The following is a 21,580-nucleotide window of genomic DNA, read 5'->3' on the forward strand; positions in this document are numbered from 1 at the left end:
ACAATTTGTACAGTTAGTTGCAAACTGCAGCCACACCTTGGCTTGTTGTTTTTAATTGTTTCTAAGGCACTCTGAATGCGCCACAAACGCCGTATTCCGACTATTATGTGGCACAAATTTTACAATAACTTTAATTCATGTTCTTTCGCAAAACATCACTAAAACAATAACAATAATAAGAATTTTTTTGCTGCCAGCCACTGTGACAGCAGAGTAGCAGTTTTTGATTGCATTTGCTAGCGATCGATTGTCGACCAACCGCCACAGTCACTAAACAGTGACCGAGCCACAGACAAAAGCTGTTCGCTATGCTACTTGGCGTCTGTTAATCAACAGGCACATAACATAAATGTAATTGCTTTTGTTGGTGGAAAGGAAGTTAAAGTTGTTTATATAACTTTTATTTAAATGGTAATTGTGCGTAATAAACGATTTCAATTAAAAAAACTTTTATCCTGCTGCACACTCTCTGGCAGAATACACTGCTTAACGGAAAAAAAAGGCTCACGAGCATGCAAGCCGACAATGTGCACGAACGAATAAGAGAAATACTGTACGAAAGAGGGAAAGAAACGCATATGTAGCACACAAAAACACACAAAACCAAAAACGGGTCGATAAACGAAAGCATAAGGTAAACAAAAAAATAATACTACAGACACACACACACACATACATACATAACATACATATATACACAGCGACAACTAAACGCAAAGAAGCACCAGCCAAAAAGGAAGAAAAATTAAATCAACTCCCATTCCATGCCCTTTTGTCAGCGTTTTTTCTTCTTTCTCTCTCTCTTTTGCTGTTTGTCTGTGCTGTGCCTGTGTTTCTCTGCCGTCGTCCGCTATCCGCGTGCAACATAACCAGTCAACCATCCGACATAAACAACAACAACAACAAGCGCATTCTAATGCGGGAAAATTTCAGCTTCAGGTAGCCAGCAGGCTTCAGCTTGATTTGGTAGGGGGAAACGAACTGGGAAACAGACTAAGGCTCTCACGTAGACAGCCGCTGCGGTAGAGTAAGGAAAGAGCAAAGCTGTTTAGCACTCCTCCACCCCTCCCTCGTGTTTGATGTTTGTTTGAAATTCTTGTTGCATTTTTTATTATTCAGTTTTTCGTTGTTTTTGGTGCATATATAATAGAATTAATAAAAAGCGTTGAGCGTGAGTCTATTTCACACACTCAACGCACAATGCACACACACACATGCATATTTACATGCATGCACTTGTGCTTAGCGCTTTTGCTAATTCCTTTTCACTGTTTTTCTTTTTATATTTTCATTTGTACGCACTTGTTGTTGCTGTTGCTTTATGTAACATTTCTCAACGCTTTTTGTATACGTGTGTGTATTTTATGAAACCATAGAATTTTTCTGTTTTGAGTTCAGCTTTTATGTTAATCGTATGTTACTTCCCACCTGTCCTAGTGGCTGACGTTTCTGAAAAGAGGGCATCGTTAAATGCTGAGCTCGGAATTTGACTTTGATGAAATTTGTTCTGGAGTTAGGATCTCTTTCTTTTAATGTTGTTAAGCGATAACAACAAAGGGCGTTTGAAAAATTCTACGAACGTATTTATACAACTTGACAAGAGGCATCTAAAGAGAGAAAGAACGAAGCGTTGATCTCATAAGTTGATGTGATAATTAGATCTGCATATCAATTTCGGCTGCGTAAATCCAAGCAAAACTAATTTCAGTTTTTTTTTTAAATTAGAATCAGAAAAAGTTCACAAAAAAGTAATCACAAATCCCACTAATGAATTGGAACCCGATTTAGATAAGTTAATAGCTGATTTACTTAAATTTATCAAATACAATAACAATTATCAAAATCTTTTCTTTATAAAGTTAAAAGATACAACCCGAAAGGCTACGCCACAACTAATTATCCGCAACTCTCTAAAATACGCGGGAACCTAACAATAATAATAAATATACAATGACCAATTTAGTTTTCAAACTAAATGTACAAGGAATACACAATATGTGAGACAGTAAAGTATAAATATATTTATGCATTGTCAATGTACATTGTATATATGTATAAATATGCTCTTTTCTTTATGTTCCTTCTTTCAGCAAGAATTTGTCAATGCACTTTTTGCAGCATCAACTGTTTTAATACTTTTATATTTATAGTTTTAAAATGTTATTTAATTATTGTTATTTTAAAGCTGCATCTTTCCCTCATCTAAACAAATACTTTGTGTGTTCTCCCGACGGCATTTGCATAGTTCACTTTAAATGATTTTCCCTGCTTTTAGCTTATATTCTCCCCCAGTCCTTCTTATTATTTGGCAATTGCATTGAAATTCCAAACTAATTGCACCTATTAGTGCAAATTTAAATAGCAAAACACTTTAAAACGTTTTGCATACATATGTATTTAAGACAGGCATGTGTATTTACTAATTCAGTTTGATTTTCTATTTTTCACTCACTTCGTTTCATACGAAATTCATAGGAAGAAAGCTGAGCGCTTAGAAATGGCAACAATTTAAATTTTATTAGAAAATCCCATTAAATATATACACACACACAGGCATACAAAAATGCACAGCGACATCAACTTCCGCTTAGAGTCGCTTATACATACATTTACGTGTGTGTGTGTGTGTGTGTGTGTGTGTGTGTGTGTGTGTATCTACCACCCAGCATAGAATAAATGTTAAACTCCCCGCTTTCCGTCTCCCCATGGGGTTGTTGTGCCATCTACTCCCAACCCCTACTACTTCTGTCCGCTGCCCATTGCCTTTGCATACAATTGAGCATGCTTCATTTGCAAGTTATGAATGAAAAACTGCCTTGACGAGCACAAGGTGGTGGGAGAGGGGGGAAGCGATGTTGCGTGTGGTTAAAAAAATTATAAAATATTATTGCATATTTGCGTGGGCAAGCGATGAGCGTGTGCCAAATGTTAAAACATAGTTTATTTAACATATGATGTAAATGTAAACTACAGAGGCAGAAGCCAGCAGTAACAACAATAAATGTGTAAGCGACAAAGACACATGCGCGCAGCTGGAACTGAGCTGAGAGTATGAGAGCACAAGAGAGTGTGAGAGGCAGTAGGAGCGGGAGCAATGCACGCGACGTAATCGTTGCCGTTGCCCCCTTTTGATTACTTTTATTTTTAACACACACTAGCACTCACACGCACACACACACACGAACACACACTCACAGACAGCACAGGCCGTCGCATCTTTGCAGCATATATATACATACATACATACATACATACATATGTATGTATGTATAAGTGTTTGTAGATATTTTGTTCTTGTTGTACATGCATACAAACATGTGAAGATTTTTATGTGTAGAAAAGCGTGCACATGTATTCTATGTTGTTGGTATACTAACATTTAAAGTTAGTCCACAGCAGGCAGCACTTAACTGTCGTCGTCGTCGATGTTGTTGTATCAGAAAACGCAGCAGCAACACTTTAAGCTTAAATGTTTCACACACTGACACACACTCATGCACTTACATATACACATATACAAATCATAGCTTCAGACTAGCACACGCACGTTTCGCTTATCTTTCTGCTTTATTTTTGTTGTTTAGCGCATTTTTGCTATTGCATTTTTATTATGGTTACTCTTATTGCATCTCTTGATGATTATGCCACTGACCACTAACAATCGCGCACTGTTTTCTGTTCTTTTCGTATTATTTTGCGCGTGCTTTCGTATTTTATCCTAAATCATTATCATTATCCAAATTCCTAAGCGTTATATGCAAGCTGCAAGGCGTCCGTCGCGTCAAACAACGATTGGAACCGCACACACACCGGCAGACGCACACGTCTGTTCACTTCGACGTTTTTTTCGAGAATGAGCGCAAACAACGCGAATGAGAGAATATAAGCAGCCACAATAATCACCTACCACCGAAAAAACAACAATTTGCTGGTGCAGCCGCTGCAGAAACTGGGAATTGTTGCTCCGACAACAACAAGTCGCTTCATCAAGCGACTCTCTTTCTCTCACGACCTCTATATCTGTGACTGCGATCACAAAATTCCCTGTATTGTATGTACATATGTATGAAAAGGGCCCGCTGGTACTTTATTCTAACGGCAGTTCAGGTGGCTGACTGGCGCTCTCTTGCTGCAAGCCAACCCTCGTCTCGACTCAACTCTTGTTATGTTTTTCCTTGCCCTACGTTTCGTTTTGCTGCCCATTATTATATTTTTATTTATTTATTTTTATTTTAGTTGTTGTTGCTACTGGTGCTGCTGTTGTTGGCACGTTTAATATTTCCTGTTTGTAGTAGTTGGTTGCATGCATGCATGTTGCATGTATGTGTGTGGAAGCATGCGGGAGAATTTACCGATCCCCTCCTCTCGTAGCCGTACTGGTCCTAAAACAATTGCTGTTGCTTCTGGTCTTGATAGTATTGTTCAATTAAAGGGATATGATGCCTTTAATAGCTAATTTTGTTTTTGTTTAAATGAAATACAGTAGAATATGCATATTGATGTTTGATTTATACGAGGCATATTTGTAGGCGTCTAAACTGTTTCCGACAACCTTTATTCGTGTTATCCCCCCATTCCCACAAGAAAAACTCTCCACACAGCTGTCAATATATGGGTTTGGGGCCCTGGAATCATCTGAATAAATGAATTATGGATAATGTGTGCATGTGTGTGTGTGAGTGTGTGTGCGACTCTTTTACTTAACATTTGATTTGGGTTCTCTCCACCTCTTTTAATCAGGCAACTTATGCTAATTTGATGCTGCAACCAAAACTCAAACTAGTCGAACAACTCGTTAACCGTTTTTCACTCAATTTGTTTCCTTCAATTCAATTAAGACTCATTTAATTACCGAGTAACTTAAATAGAGTGCTTAAGAGACAATCATATTTATTTTTAAATAAAAGAGTATTTAAAACTGAAACCTCTTTGTAATGTGAACAAATAAAAAATCTACAAGACTGCCTAAGACTTACATTGTTGGTCTTCTGGGCGACAAGTGCATAGAAACAGACACTTTTTCCCAAAAATCAAACATTGAATGTCACAAAAAAGAAAAACTTGAAACTAATTTCAAACTTCAAACTTTACACTTGGAGCGGGAGAGCATACAAGGCGGAGTAAACAAAAAGGGCAGCAAAAAGTAAATAAACTGCAACAGATTAAAATGAATTGATTGCCGCACGGATCGCACGCATTGACTGACTGACTGACTGACTGACTGACTGACTGACTGACAAACTGACGGTCGGCCCTACAAGCGACTGTCAAAACAAATGTTACAACAGCAGCCAAAGTAGATGAGATGCGGCGAGAGCAAGGTAAGGGCGGCGACGACGTCGACAGCGAGAGCGACAGAGGCGGCGACGGCGGCTTGTTTTTATGTTGAGCGCAGCAGCAGCAGCTGTGATTTGGTTTTGGTTTTTGTGTTGTTGTAAGTATTTGTTCCCAGCAAATAAAGCGCCACTAACTCGCTCTCCCACACTGCCACAATCTCGCACTCCCTCTCTCCTTTATTTTTATGCTGCACATGTTGCCTGTGGTTACGGCTTAGCTCAGCGTTCATGTGTGTGTGTGAGTGTGAGTGAGAGTAGTTAATAGAACAGAGCATTAAAATTGCAATAAGGTGCGCTCAGCTTAGCTGAAGTAACAAATATGTACAAGCAAATCCTTCATAGAGTTTAATTCTTTTATCAACATGCATGGATTCTATAAGGCACAATTGTTGATATATCCAGGTTCTTTATGTTGCCACTGCCCTTCTAATGAATGTCCATTGCCAGTAGTGATAATCTCATTCCAGCTCGTTTCCCTCTCACTCTTTCCCTTTCCATAGTTAAGAACAAGCAAATTGGGTTCGCAAACAAACGAAAGAGCGCAGAGCAAATGCAGCTTCATTAGCGAGGGTTGCATCCACATATATACACACACATATACACATGTGTGTATGTGTGTGCAGTAGAGTTTTATTATTATTTTCTTTATTGTTTAGCGCGTTATAATTGGGGTGCTGAGGGGTCCCTGGCCAGGACTCACAATGTATGCTTTCGGCTGGAAGACCTAATTTTTTTTTATCTTCTTCTTCTCGCTGTTTTGTCTTGCCTCTTGCGTTGGGCTGCAAGTGGAATTCTAGTTGCAAATGGAGCCATGTGTGTGTGTGTGTGTGTGTGTAAGTGATATAGTTGAGTTTTGTTGTTTGCCAACGAGGTGAGTACATGTGACATATGTACAAACCCCTAACTAAATACGAATTTCGCAATAAAATAAATTAAACAGATTGAATAGCTCTCCTTAATTATTTCCAATGGCACAATTTGCTTACATCGAATATTATAAATATAAATAAATTTTTGAGCTAAGATTGTTAACGACTACAATATGTTGATAAAGAAAAAACTCTATAGATGATAAAATATACAAATCTTATTAGGCCGTCTAACAAATAGAGTGCATGACCCCTCCTCCCCTTGTGAACCATTTCACTTGTTCAAAAGTCTAACTCTTCCCCCTCTCTCTCTCTCTCAATCTCTCATTGAAATTGTTCTCTACTCTGTTGCGCTTTGCATACGCTTTTAGGTTTTCGCTTTAATTGTGCTGTCGCGTCGTGGAAAGTAAAGAGCGCAGTGTGAAAGAGAGTGAGAGAGAGAGAGCGCGGCGAGGGGACGCCACAAAGTTTTTGCCAGCCTGGCCACAATGTGCAGCATTTTACTTGTGGCAAGCACGCCTTGGGGCGCAGTAAAATGTTTAATAAATTGCAAAGTGCGGCAAAAGTGGCAACAAAAGCAAAAGCAGCCAAGAAACAGATGAACTTGGCGTTGGCTAAGGTAACGAGACGAGCTGAGCGACTAAGAGAGGGAAGAGGGGGCGAGACAAACGCATATATTCTAATGAAGTTTAAGTGGAAAGCCCAAGCCTCGCTGCCTCGTATGTGTGGGCGTGGCCTAGGCCGGGCTTTTTGGTATGCAACGCACGTAAAATGTATTGAATAATTACATTGGGCAGCCTAACGGCATACGCAATGAGAGGCGGAGCTGGAGCTGGAGCTGGAGCTGAGGCTGTCGTCCCCCCAAATTCGACAAGTGCAAACCGGACATTGAAAGCGCGACCCTTGGGCCCTGCACCTCTTGCCCCTACTGTCGGCCACGCCCACGCGCATTAACGCATATTGAGTGGCAATTTGCAGCCGCAGGCGTTGAAATTTTTGCGCCCCAGGCGGCATTTTTTGTTTTTTTCATTATTTTATTGTTGTATTGTTTGTAGTCCCTTTTGTTAAGATTGATGTATTTACCAAAAAAAATAAAGAATGCATTTCGGTTGAAAATTGAATTTTGCTGGAAGATACGAAATCAAGACTCAACTGCGCTGCGAGCGATCGATCGATGGGGATGGGGAGTTGAATTTCGTGTCCTCTGGCGTACGTTGGCCCCTAAGTAGTGCTAAAGTATCAATCAAAATGCATGTGTCTTTGCATCTGTCTCTGTCACTCTCCCTTTCTCTATCTCGCACTGTGTGCGGCAATAATCATAAAATTACATTGAAATTTACGAATGCATCTTCACCTCAAGCTGTTGCAACCGTCAGACAACAGCTGGCTGCCGTGGCGGCAGCTCTAAAGAGGCCCAAAAAAAAAAACAAAAACAAAACAAAAGATGATTTATCATGCCCAGCAGCTGGAGGAGATGAGCAATAAGAAGTGTGTGTAGGGAACAGAAACTTGCCCGAAGCGACTTACAAATTGGAAGTGCTCTGGGGAGCGATTTTAAACAGGATTCTCACAACTACAGCAAGAAAGAGTGAGAGGAAGAGAAAGAGAGAGAGAGAGAGAGAGAGAGAGAGAGAGAGAGAGAGAGAGAGAGAGAGAGAGAGAGAGAGAGAGCAGAGCTTTTGAATATTTAAAGATTTTTGGAAATATGCAATTTACTAATAAATTTATTTAACATTTAATTTGCTTAAAGTTCTTGAAATAAATCCGCAGTGCTTTGGCATCTCAGGAATCCTGCATAATTTAATTTGCTTGTTGTCCTTGTCCGTCTGACTGTCTACCTCATGCTGTGTGTGTGGTTGTTAGTATCCTCGTAGATACTGCAGATTGTGAACTTTTTCGGTCCTGCCCCAAACGGCGCTGTTGCAACTTGCCTTAAATCCACATGCGACTGCCGTGAACACCCCCAAAGCAAGGGCAGACAACGTCAAGCTCCAATAGCATTGTCAGGTGACTATATCCATAGCTGTATTTGTAGCCTTAGCTATGAATGAATTGGCTTGCTGTTGAACTTATTGTTGAGGGCAAAAGAAGTTGCATGTTGTGGTTTAAGTTGAGCACAATTATATCGCTCTGACTTAAAGCTTATATTCTTATTGTTGGGCTAATATTAAAGAGACATTTGGATGGAAAATGGTATCTTACAGTTGTGCAAAGAAGGAGACATCGATTTACGACTATGCTTGGGCTGCAATTCCTAGACAGACGCCTAATATAGATTCAGAAACCATGTACTACAATATATTTATCACATTTATTGAAACAAAAATGGAATTTAGTCTTTTGTATTATAAAGTTTGAAGGTGAAGAAGATTTACCTCAACTATTCATATGAGAAAGAATTCACTTTGTGAACGCAAATTTTGAGGTAGTAGTTTTTAATATTTTAAATGTAGTAAGCCTCTCGAGTCGAAAAATATTGAAAATAAACTCAAATTTGTATTTGAGTAATGCATTACCTTAGCACATTCTTAATCGCTGTCACCTTAAGTCATTTGCCCGGTAAGTCTGTGAGTGTGTTTCAACCTTGCCAAGAAACTGATTTGACAGGAGGACAGCATTTGACACCCAATGCGTCGATTGCAACAGAGCTTGGGGCGCATATTGCAACGCAAATGTGACGGGCTTTTATTGCAGTTTTGGTTCCAATGTAGAGACCTACGAAATAACGGAAGCTGATATGCGTACAAGCACAATACACCCACGTGATCGCTATAAAGACTGCAATCTATATCCTTACAGTTTTGGTGAGTAAGTGTCGCAAACGAGATCTTTTAAACTTACTGTTGCTCATTTAGAGTTTATAAAGAAATTTTGCTGTCTGTGGTCTCCGAAAATTGGCTGCCAAGTAGCTTTAAATAGGGAGGTCTATCAATACGCCAACAATCCCGATGCGTACTGTATTAAATGTCGAACACACTGCAAATGTATTCAGAGTAGTTCAAATCCTCAAGCCCCTAAATATTTTCATGTCTTCAGTCTGCTGTTTATGGCTCTTCTACTCTTTTGACGGCTTCCTCAGCGCGATGGCTTGGGATTAATTTGATAATTCGATGTAATCTACGGATAGGCATATGAGTTTAATTCCAATTCATCGACTACGCCAAACAGAGTAGAAAATCTCATTGGGGATTCATCTACACGCTATATAGAAAACTGAATATTTCCGGCTAAGACTGCGTTATAAATATTGTGGGCGTTATTCACTTTTCCTTTGATTTTCAGCTCAATAGGGATGAAATTTAAGACTGAAACAAGCTCGATCTCCTTCGGATATAGGAGTATCAATATACCAAATTACATATCCGTAGATCTTCTTGCTCATACAGACAGAGAGATGGATAAATAAACAATCGACTATGTTTGTCTTGCTTATCGAGTGTTCTTTGTTTCGAATTTTATAATTTTCACAAAATAAAAAAATATTAATTAATATATATGCATATATTACAGAAATCATCTAAAAGAAGTTTTTAAAAGATTTTCAGCATTAGTTTCATTGATTTTGTATTAAAATTTGATGTGCCAGACATTGTATTGAATTTATGAAATGTTCTGGAGACTATCAATTCTCAAATGACGGCCTAGGGACACATACGCAGTTTGAATATATTTTTTTCACACAAATGTGTGTTTGTGTGTATGTGTGTGAAGGCAGGCACATTAAATGGTAATAAGCCCCAACTTGTTGAAGAAAACATTCAAGTATAAGAAGAACAAAATATATAAAGAGAAGAGACTACATGCATTTGAATTTACAATGACCCAAATGGGTTTTTGGAGTTCTACGAAAATGTCTCAAGTTGTAATGGCATCATAAGAACCAAAGAAAAAAAATATTATGATATGAGCATGCGATAGAGCGAGAGGACGAGTCAGAAAAACCTCAGACACATGAGCGAGCGATGGCCACAGCTGATAAATTCATTAAATGCTTCAATGAAGGCGAAACAGAGCGTGTGCTGAAGGGGAGAGTACAGAGGGAGTTGTCTGAAATTCAATACCTTATTTTTTCGGGGGATGTTGTTGCCGTTGCTTTTATTGCATTGTACTCGCTGTTGCTATTATTGATGTGTGTGTGTGTGTGTGTTGCCTAGTGTCACTATTCTTTTTGTTGTTGTTGCTAGCGAGGTTTCACTGCAGCTCTTGAACTCATCGCAGACCGTCGGACAGTACAAATGATTTTTATTTCAGTTCTTTCTCTTTTCTTTTTTTTTTTGGCCTCTCGCCCCTCTGTTTTCTTTAACAATCTAACTACTATAATATTTTCTAGTTTTTATATTCCGTTATAAAGAGTATATGGATTTAAGTATGCTTTTGGTAACGCTTGGAGCTTCAATTCAAGTCAAGAAGTAATGTTGGTAAAATCTTCTAAGGTACGATACTGATAAATTTCGTTTCTTTTTATACTATTCCAATCATTAGATCTTTTGTTACGAAGTCTTTAAGTGTTCAAATTTAAATATGATTCAGAACTATCTAAAGTCTGACATTACCTTCAGTCTTTGCGACTCGAATTCTAGCAAATGTATAAATTTTGGAATCCTGGGTTTCGGGGTGGCAAAGTGTATATGTAAGTCGGGTTCATGAAGAAAAAGCGTTGCTATTTGTGTTGCGTTTTGATACAAACGTGAAATGTTGGTCGTTAGGGAAGACGGGTGACATGTGGGGAGTTTATTGTTAAAGCGTTCCGTTAATGCACAGCAACGGTTACTGACAAAGGCAGAGAGTAAAAGGACTTTACTGGTTAAGCATGAACAGCAATTGTTGGTGGACAATGTTTGGCTTCTTTGAGCTGAAAGTCTAAACGGCATTGAGGCTCACTGCTAAACACACACAGCATCGTTAGGCAGGCATTCGCACTGAATGCCAAAGTTAATAAATTCAAAACACTTGAAATTTCATTTTCAGAATATTAAATTTGCAGCCTAGAGTGTAGTGTACCTTGAGCCCAAAGAAAAGCCATAGAAAAAATGCCATTGAAGGGGTCGACAGACATAGTCAAAGTCAGCCAAGCAGCACCCACAACGCAGCTACTGTTTGAACGGCCATGAGAAGGGGACTGAGGCAGTTGTGAGTGGGTGTGAGTGTTGGGGCGGGAGACACAGGCACCGAGGTATTTACATATGAATAGCTGTGGAAAGTGCAATGAAAAGCGACGAGCTTGGATACTTGAATACAAACACAGACACAAACACACACACACATGCATAATATATATATGTATGTAGTTGTGTATGACATATAGCACTATGAAAGCCATACGAGTAGTTAGTCGGCGGCTGTTCGAGTTTGTTATTGGCCAGCATTTGCAATTGCAAGTGAAGTATTAATGGCAGAATTTGAATAACAATGCACTCGCTAATACTGTCAATTCTTTCGCTCTCTCTTTCTCTCTATGAAACTCCCTTTGTCTTATTAAGACGTGTGGCAAGTTCACAACAACAAGCCAAATTTCTGCTGCATTTTGGGGCATTAACGCAACTTGCAATTCCATTTGCGATGGCTGTTTATTAAGTATTCACTCGACAAGAACCACAAACACTCATAAGCCTAGTGTTGGTTGATTCCATGTTAAATATTCATCAGCTGAGTACTTTCATCAGAATCAACTTAAATATACTACGTCATTTGCAGCTCATTCATTTTGTGAATTGACAGGAAAATAAGTGGAGACCCTCAAGCACAAAACGTTAGTTACTTGCAAGTATACCTAATATGTTCCAAGTCCTTCAATAATAATCAAGTACTAATTATTCTTTGGGCTTTTGATATACCCAAATGTGCAATGTGTTCTTGGGGCTCTAAAGCTCCTTTGCTATGATGGATATTGCAATGCCCGCAGGGGTAAGGTTCTAGTAGCCCTCTAGCAAAATCCAGGAAATCGCTAATGATCAACTTAAGACTGCTTCTACTGCAATTCCTAAACAGACGCCCAATATAGAGTCAGAAACCATGCACTACAACAAATCTAGAAATGGAATTTGGCCTTTTGTATTATAAAGTTTGAAGGTAAAGAAGATTTACCTTAACTGTTTATATGAAAAAAAATCGCTGTATGAACGCAGATTGCGAGGTAGTCCAGGTCTTAAACTGTTACTTTTAAGCATTCTCAAATATTTTAAATGTAGTAAGCCTTTCGAGTAGAGAAATACAAATTTTCAGTAATGCATTACCTTAGAACATTCTTAATCGCTATCACCTTAAGTCATTTACCCGGTAAGTCGTTGAGTGTGTGTTAAGCTTGACAAGAAACTGATTTAGCAGGAGGACAGCATTTGACACCCAATGCGTCGATTGCGACAGATATTGGGGCGCAGATTGCAATGCAAATGTGACGGGCTATTATTGCGCTTTTAGCTCTAACCTAGATTCCAACGAAATATCGGAAGCTGAGATGCGTACAAGCACAGTAGACCCACATGATCTCTATAAAGACTGCAATCTGTATCCTTACAGTTTAGGTGAGTAAGTGTCGCAAACGAGATCTTTTAAACTTACTGTTGCTCACTTAGAGTTTATAAAGAAATTTTGCTGTCTGTGGTCTCCAAAGATTGGCTGCCAAGTAGCCCTAAATCCGCTGGTCTATCAGTATGCCAACAATCCCGATTCGTACTGTAAACAATGCAGAAAACGCTGCAAATGCATTCGGGATAGTGCAAATCCTCAAACTCCTAAACATTTTCATGTGTTCAGTCTGGTGTTTATGGCTCTTCTACTCTTTTGACGCTTTAATCAGCGCGATGGCTTGGGATTAATTTGATAAATCGATGTAATCTACGAATCGGCATATGAGCTTAATTCCAATTCATTGACTACGCCAAGCAGAGGGAAGGTGCCAACCAATTGAAAGTATTGTTCAATCGGTCGTGTTTTTCATTCAGCGAAAGTTGATAGATTTCTGTGAGATGCTAAAGTTATCATATTTTAAGCCTAAATCCTTAGAACTGAAGCTGTAGAACTTTGTCATCATTTAAATTGTTAGTCTAACACCCCAACAATTAATTTTGATCCTTTTTTATTTGCCCGCACTTCCTATAAAACTGAAACCACTCGATTGAAGAACAATTTTCTGTGGCCTGCACATGAAATGAAATTAAATGTATCAAAGTTGGCCAATAGGAAAAGTACAAATAGTAGCGGGAATAATAGAGCTGCTTGATGCCTTGCTGATGTTTTGCTGGCCAATAACTTGCACTTGAGCGACTGGACATGAGAGCACTGGAGGCTGCGACACACACACACACACACACACAGGGTAATCGATGCCACAGACTAAACGGGGGGAAAACTGTGGGAGAGTGCGAGAAAAATGTCCCAAGTCTGTGGCTGCTACGTGACTAGGAACATTATTGTTTGCTTATCTACACTTAATTGCTTCTGGCAACACTTAATAATATGGTATTGCATACAAACACACGCACAAACACACACACGTATATAGTATGGAACTCAAAGTGAAGCATCGTCATCGTCTTTGACTTCGTTTTCGTCATAGCATTAGCAATGGCACCAAAGTTTTCTGCTTTGACCCCCTGCTGCAGCTTGTCGTGAAACATCGATGAGGGCCAACTCAGCACTCGGGTCTTGCTCGTTCAACTTCGGCTCTGGCTGTGTTCGGTGTTATTCATTTTTTTGTATGTGTTTTTGTCTACATTGCGTTGGTCGTCGTCGTAACAATTCTTTTGCAGCACTTTTATTCGGCTTGAGATTTGTTGCACCATAAAAAGAGGCTTCTCACCGAATCGCTATATGTTGCTATATATGTATCTTTGTGTGTGTGGCTGTGTGTTTGTCTGGTCCAGCGTTCGTTTCGGCTATTTGTTGGCTGTGTGCTGCGTTTGCTTTTCGTCTGTTGTCTTGTTTTTCAATTTAGTGGCATGAAAAATTTCATTGGAATTGGTTTTTATTGTTGGCTTGTTTTGATGGATTTTTCGGTGGGTTCAACTTGTGTGCAGTTAATGGACCATGCAACACTTTTCTGTGAGAGTTTCCACTATTTCAGATTACATACCACATATTATTCATCTAAAGTTAGTAAAGGGAGCTTTAACAATTTTAAAATCTACTCAGTGCCAAATTGTTGCTTATCCTGCTACCCTTCAAGCTCACTCGCCTTGTTTTAAGCCACGCCAGACATCAGTGCGTTGCAATCAAAACAGAAACAATAAGCCAGACTTTGTATTGCAGTAACCTGCTCTCCCCTTCGACCCAACCTACTCTTGGATTTCCTCGACAGAGGCCCCAGCGATTAAGCAAACCGCAAGCCAAAAAAGAAGAAGAACACAGATATAAGCTTGATAACATTTACAAAAGGTAGCACATGCGAAATGTGTGGGCAACAAAATGCGACTAAAACAATTCCAATTAAAGTGATAGGCATTCAACACCAAAAGGGGGCAAGCTGAAAAGTCAGCGACATTCGCTTTATCTCTTTCTTTCTTTCTTTCTATATATTTGTCGCTGATGAGGGATCTAGAACACAATTGCAGTTGTCCCAGGCCTAGGAATTAAACACAAATGGATGAGCTTAAGGTGTAGTTAGCCAACAAATGTTGAACCAAAGCATACCCTAATGTAAAGTCTATACAAGTTAGTTAACCCATACATCAGGACGACTGCTTGTAGCCTAAAGAGGAAGTCGAATTGTAGAGTGCAAAAACATGGAAGGCGTAGTGTGGGGGGTTACAACAACTGTTACACTCCCACGATGTCAATATCAAACCGGAAAACAACCCTAACGCCGACTCAAACCCAAAGAAATGTATTTCCTAAATCCAATCCCTCGACGCAAAGTCGAGGCAAACTCAATGATGCTTAAGCCATAGCTAACGCTATTGAACTCTTGCCGCCGAGATGAAAGGGGTGCGGGTTGAGCTGCGAGTTTGCCACTGACTCGTCGGACGGTCAATCAGTTTACAACAATAACAAACTCTGAAGGGTTAACACGTGGTCCACATGTATCTACACCTATAAAAAGGATACGGCCGAGGGCTACAGCCTAACATGCACGTGCCTCGTTCTCCCCTTCCCCCTAGCGAGTTGTGCGCGCTTTTCGTCGGCGTTTTGTACTGTTACTCCAGCTGCAAGGATTAGATGGGCAGCTTTATTTTCGATGGTGAGGTGCTGCCCACTTGTTTGCATTTCTAATGCAATTTGTGGCTGCAACGCTTTTGTCGCCTTGCTATCGCTGCTACTGTGCCACACCCGCAGACAGCGCTCCACAATTGTGTGGCGTGTCGTGTCGTGTCCATTAACACCTTTGATGGTCATATTACATATTCATTAATGCCGCATACTGAGGGCGAGCGCTTGACCAGGACATGCATACGTTGACTTTGTGGCAAGGCGCCAAAATGAGCTTCTGGGAGGTTGCCATATGATAATTACAATAACGGTTCAAAGATTGGGTTGATGAGATGAATCGATGTAGGCGCAAACGAATCTTGGTTTCAAGTTTATTTTTAAAAGTTGAATTTCGTCCTCTCCGTTTCACAAATGGACTGTTCAACTGTTCATGCGGAAACCCAAGGCATTTATATATTTGCATATTGAAAAGCTCATACTCTTGATATTCAACGATCTTTCACTACCCTTCGGTACGGTTGGTATCAATTGGTGATTTTGTTGGTGATTTCATCTGTACAAAACATACAGTGAATTCACCATACATTGGTGATTTTACTGGTGCTTGGTAATGCATACGTGGTGAAATGGCTACTGCTTGTGATATCCCCATAAAAATCTCACCATCTTTTGGTTGGTGGTAGCTAGTGGGATAAGGCAAGCTTGTTGAAGTTACAAAATGTGAGCCGTATTACAGGGAACCATCGTTAGAATGCATAAATAATTCTGTGCTATTTTGATCTGTTAACTTTAAGTAACGACGAAACAGGATTTATAATTGGTAAAAATACAAGCAAATCTCAATTTAGAGTTGTGATCCCAATTGTGGTCCCAACCTGACCATATTAATAGAGACAAATATTAAAGCAAAACCACAAATTGTCAATCGGCATTAAGTAATGGTTTTGCCCTAGGAATGAGAATGAGTCAAACTATTAGGGTAATAAACCAACTGATTGACTCCTTTGGAGTGTCAGACATACCCGCAAAGTGTCAGTACAATGGACCGTAGCCGAAGTCGGCAGAGTCTACCTTTTTGTCTTACACATTAGTTAAGGCTTGCGGCAACAAACACGACAACAACATTTTGGAACTGGCAATAACACAACAAAACACTTAAGCGCAACACTTTTAATTCCAGATGGCAAACTCTAAGCTCGCTCTCTTAGGCCGAGGGAACCCCTTTATTGTGGGCTTGAGATCTCGACCGCATTGTGGGGGAGAGCTTGAAATTGATGCCCGGCACGTGGACATGACGGGAAGACATGGCGACGCCCCGGGAGCGAGCTGCCAAAACAAAGCAACAATTTGATGCGATGGCGATGACTAGTCTCTGGTCTGGTATTGGGGGCCGGCAGCACTGCTAAAACATATTCCATTCGCCGCACTATTTAAATAAGATTGCCAAACAGGGTGGTTAGCTGGGAGAAGGGTAAGCGGGGAGGGCAGGGGAGCATGCACCCGTGAGCGATGCTGTGGCACGCGCACAAATTAGTAAGCCGAAGATATGAAAAGTGTAGCTCGTGCCAGATGAGCTACAACAAAAGCGTCAGCAATAACAATAACAACAATGCACATAATCAAAATTAACATAACAATACAATGGCAATAACAACAACAACATCAGCTCAAAAGTGTTTCTCAGGCAGACTCGAACAAAAAAAAAAAACAACGAAACAGAAACCCAAAGAGCCTGGAAAAGTAGCTGCCTGAAAGCCCATATTGAAAGGGTAAGCATGAGGTCCACACTACACCAACAACAACATCAGAAAAAAAATAAAATAAAAATATGTATGATTATGGGAGGGAGCGAATCCAAGGGCCGCGGAAAGAGTGAGGGGGAACAGCAGCCAGTCAGTCAGTCAGTCAAGCCATTAAACGCAAAAGAACCATCAGCAAGCGAAAGAGTGAGAGTGAGAGCGTGCGAGCGGCTTTTAGTTGCCTGCTCTATTTGAACTCAACTCAACACACACACACACATACATATATTTATATGCAAGTGTATGCGATGGCCAGACACGCATTTCTATGTGCTGAGCGAGCGACCGAGCGAACGAGCGAGGGGTAGAGCGGGAACAACGCTAAATTCCCAGCGGGCACTTAATTTACTGCCTTTGCCCGCGTTCCGTTCAATTCGTATTCATTTCTCGAGCGGTTTTTTACCCGAATCGCAAGAGGCGAGTGCATTGTTGCCGCACTTCTAGCTTCTAAAATGCCATTCTTTTAAAGCAAATGAATATGAATTAGTTTCATTGACGAAACACTCGCATTTCAAATAATATTGTATTCAAAGAACTAATACAACGATTTGGTATTACGATAAGTTTGAAAAAAATGAGCAAGTAATGTTTCACACAGACAACTTTTTGATACACTATCAGTTTATGCTTCACAGAACGTCTTCACTCCAGCGTCAGTTTCCCTGCTGATGACTGTATTGAAAATTTTATTTTGAATTACTAATTTCATATCTATTTATCTTAACGCATAACGCATCTGAGCTTATGTCTGATAAACTCTGATTTGCGAGGCGACGTGGGTGGAAATTAAAGCTGTCAAAATAAAATAGATCTCGCTCTTATGTTCTTGAAATCTGGATGCTCATATAAACAGAAAGACAAACAGACAAGGCTCATCGATTTATATATGTATCCTCAAAATGAGAGATCCCTAATAAAACCAATCTAATAAAATCAATGCAGACAGTACTACTATGTTATTTCTTGATAATACAAATATAACGTTATATTATTGTAATGGAAAACTTCGCGAGATCGAAGAACAGCTCTTTAATAGACGAATATAGTGTAAGCAGTTAAGATTGACAAACGCCTTAATGGGTGTGCGACTTGCATACATATATCGCCTTGGGTGTGATATTATTATCTAATCGAAACCGACTTGACAACATACAGCCAAAACTTTTGATTCAGTAATCCCCAACGACAAAATGCTGCAACACAAACTGTACTGGGAATAAAATTTACATCAAAACTAGCTTCTCTGGCGATCTGGGAGCTGGACAACTGCAGTAAGGTCATGAATACCTCTTCCCAGTGCTCATGCTTAATTCCCTTAAAAATCTTGTGAGCATATTTAAAGCAAATGGACGTAAAAGGCATTATATTTCACTATATATGAAACAAATTGTGTTATAGGAAAATCTAGTACACTTCCAATGATTTATATAGATAAATTAATAAACTTAATTTAATTTAGGTTAAATAGTGTGATTAAACACACGAAATAATAAAAAGTCTAGCCAGCCGTATGCTTTCACATTATTCTTAAAAACGAAAACACTTTATTGGTAGCGAAATGTTTATTGTGTCTCCAATGATTTTGATTTTGTTTATCGAATTATTTCAACAAATTAATAAATAAAATAACTGAATTTACAGTAAGCAGATTAAAAATATTTCTTCAAACGAAAACACTTTCTTGACAAACTGTATACAAATCTACAACTATTTGCCACAATATAATTAGTTTAGCTGAGCTCTGACTTTATAGACAGACTTAGCTGGGATTCATGTTTAAATACAATGCTACCTACTGTTTGTCCATTTTATTTAATTTTAGAAATATTTGCGCTATTTAAAGAATGCGTTTTTGTTTTGTGAAATTTTAATTTTGTTTCAATATAAGCTTTAAGCACTTTAGGGTGAACACAATAAAAAAAAACCAAATAAAAGCGTATGAAATGTACTCTATGCACAATCAAATACACATACAGACAAGCCGAGCGTGTGTGTGTTTGTGTGTGTGTGAGGAATTTGGAGTGGCTGTCAAGGGATGAGAGCGCTGAATGAACAACGAGGCTGAAGGCAGAGTGGAGCACAGAACGGGAGCAACGGCAATGGCATTTCGAGTGTGTGCTCTTCATATGAAATTTTGTCCTAGGCATTGTCAGGGAATTCTTTTGATAAGCGGCAACAAAATATTTAAAGTGCTGACGAATTTTATGCGTAATATGCTTAAGTTGTATAGAGGCTCAACCTACTTGTTTTTTGTATCTCAAAGATACATATATGTGTGTGTCTAGGTGTGTAACCCTTCTCAAACTTCACACATATGTAGACGGAGTAATATCATTTGGGAGTCATACGACTAGCACTTGTGCCTTTAAGCTGTTTCCACTTCAATGCAATTGCAATGAAGATGAGTATCGAATGTTTTTGTTTGAACACCACCAGAGCCACCGTCACTCACTCGGTAGGAAAATCAAAATTCGAACTAATTTGCATTTTCGATTTGCATATTTACACAAAATCAAAAGCAAGCTGAGAGGCCTATGCCAAAAATCCAAAAGCAAATGCACTGAAGCAATGAATAGAAATTGCGATCTCAACCCTCCCTCTCCCGCAAAAAATGCAATGCAAATTTCTCTCATTGAAATTAAATTGATTGCAAATATGACAGAGCCTTGGCGTAGGAGTTGAAGCACTTGAAAAGGGTTAGCCTTCGCTCAATAGAGCCCAAAACAAAGCTGCGTAAAGTTTCCTGTGTATGAGTTCGTGTGTTTGTGTGTGTGTGACGAGTAGGCCAAAGTCAAAGTCATGGCATATAATTGCAGTTGCCATTGCCGTTGCCGTTGTCGTTGCCTGGAAGGGGGTTGCAGCAGTCGTGGACTTAAGGGCTGCAATTGTGCCAAATGTCATTAATGGATATCAGTGCAGGCACATGGCACGATAAGAGACTGCAACCCTAATTTGAAATTAAACATGAATGCCCAGTGATAGTGAGGGGGTAAGGGGTGCTGCCAAAAGGTAGTTTGGGCCTATCAGCAAAAGTCCAGGCATAAGGTTAAATACCAAAGAAATTAATTCAAGAAAGTTGTGCTTGTATTGGCATAAACTTTGGCCAAAAGTTTTCCAGCACTTTGGAACATTTTTGGCACAGCCAAATCAGTTACGAAACAAGTTTATTGAACCATTTATCACAACTGTACAGTGGGTAGGGGGTGCGGCTGGGGGGTAAGGTCTGTTGGTTGGAGTTACATGTCAGAAAAAATGGCAGCACGCGTCTTGAATAAGCTCTCGGTAAAGCCCACACTCCAGTTGCTGCTCTCTTTAGACTGCTAAGGGTGCTTTCACACACACACACACACACACACACACACACACACGCACTGATTATATATATGTGTGTGTGTAGCTTCACTCAGACTCCTTGTAGCTGCCACCCCTCTCTGTTTACTGAGCTGACTGGCTGGCTGGCTGGCTGGCTGCTTAAATTCAACTAAACAAATTGCAAATAAAAAAGAATTTTTCAAAAATTGGTTTATGATGCTGACATTTGTCTGAATAGGCAGATAAATGCTGCCGCTGTTGTTGCTACAACGCTTAAAAGCAAAGTGCAACGTAGCGTGGCGCGTAACTCGAGGGTAGAGGCCTGAGTGTTGACTGATATTGAAAGCATTCCCAGTCACTCACACGTCAAGGTGGTTCAAGGGGTTTAGCCATAGAGGAGTGAGAAGGACTTGAAGGATAGGACGAGCGATAGCGAGAGAATAAGAGGACTTAATGTTAGGCTTCACATTGACATTGCAGTAGACAACAGGTGCCGAGCCGAGGATTTGCACCAGAAATTGATTTTCAGTACTGTCATCAATAAGGCAAGTGGATCATGGAAATATGCCAACTGTCAGAGGAAATCAAATTGCACAGCTGCTTCAGGTTACTTCATGAGTGATTGCTTATGAGCTTAACGAGAGTGAAATTTAATCGCTTACGCTCAAGACTATATGACAAAACTTTGTTTTAATTGGATTGCTTAAATGCACGGACCTTAATCGTTATATTTTGATTATTGCATTTTGAGTGCTTATATATTTAATTTCAATGATAACAAAATATAAATCCTTTGAGTTGTATTTTGTATTTACGCAAAAATATTGATTACTGTCTAAGTATTGTTTAAATAATCAAAATTAAAATGTTTAATGGAATGCACAACAAAAAATACAAACGGATTTTCTGCGAATTAATTTTAGCTGAGTCTATTAAAAGTGGAGTGTTTTTTTTTTTTGTATATACAAGTAATATTTTTTTACAATACGATATGAATTATTATACAAAAATAGTTATTATTACATTACAAATGTTGTATATCCTTATTGAGATTATAAATATATGCTTTTTCTACTATAAATACTTTCTGACTTCATACATTAATTACTGCATAATGTTA

The 21,580-nt window shown here is 39.3% G+C and overlaps 3 protein-coding genes across 6 annotated transcripts in view; 2 read left to right on the forward strand and 1 right to left on the reverse strand.

Annotated features, from left to right (window-relative positions):
- The window catches only part of LOC108596212 (zinc finger protein jing), a 129,695-nt gene that overhangs the window by 5,783 nt on the left and 102,332 nt on the right, over positions 1 to 21,580 (reverse strand). The window contains exon 1 of one of the 3 annotated variants that reach the window (XM_017981738.2): positions 3,378 to 3,815. The exons of 1 other annotated variant lie outside the window; for it this stretch is intronic. The gene's annotated coding sequence lies outside the window, so the exon portion shown is untranslated. Of the gene's footprint in view, positions 1 to 36; positions 149 to 3,377; positions 3,816 to 21,580 lie in introns of those variants that run through there. One more of the 3 variants, XM_017981737.2, reaches the window with a different exon arrangement.
- LOC108596215 lies at positions 8,654 to 9,638 on the forward strand. Its single transcript, XM_017981741.1, has 3 exons — positions 8,654 to 8,764; positions 8,821 to 9,009; positions 9,061 to 9,638. Exons 1-3 carry the CDS (start codon positions 8,713 to 8,715, stop codon positions 9,270 to 9,272), a joined length of 453 nt encoding a protein of 150 aa, XP_017837230.1. The 5' UTR covers positions 8,654 to 8,712; the 3' UTR covers positions 9,273 to 9,638.
- Positions 12,376 to 13,286, forward strand: LOC108596214 (CG15233). 2 transcript variants are annotated; one of them, XM_017981739.2, is made up of 3 exons: positions 12,381 to 12,481; positions 12,538 to 12,726; positions 12,778 to 13,286. In XM_017981739.2, exons 1-3 carry the CDS (start codon positions 12,430 to 12,432, stop codon positions 12,987 to 12,989), a joined length of 453 nt encoding a protein of 150 aa, XP_017837228.1. In that variant the 5' UTR covers positions 12,381 to 12,429; the 3' UTR covers positions 12,990 to 13,286. The 2 variants fall into 2 exon arrangements, with proteins under 2 accessions (XP_017837229.1, XP_017837228.1); XM_017981740.2 differs by having other exon boundaries at positions 12,376 to 12,726.

The sequence above is a fragment of the Drosophila busckii genome, chromosome 2R (genome assembly GCF_011750605.1).
Source record: "Drosophila busckii strain San Diego stock center, stock number 13000-0081.31 chromosome 2R, ASM1175060v1, whole genome shotgun sequence".
NCBI lineage: Eukaryota > Metazoa > Arthropoda > Insecta > Diptera > Drosophilidae > Drosophila > Drosophila busckii.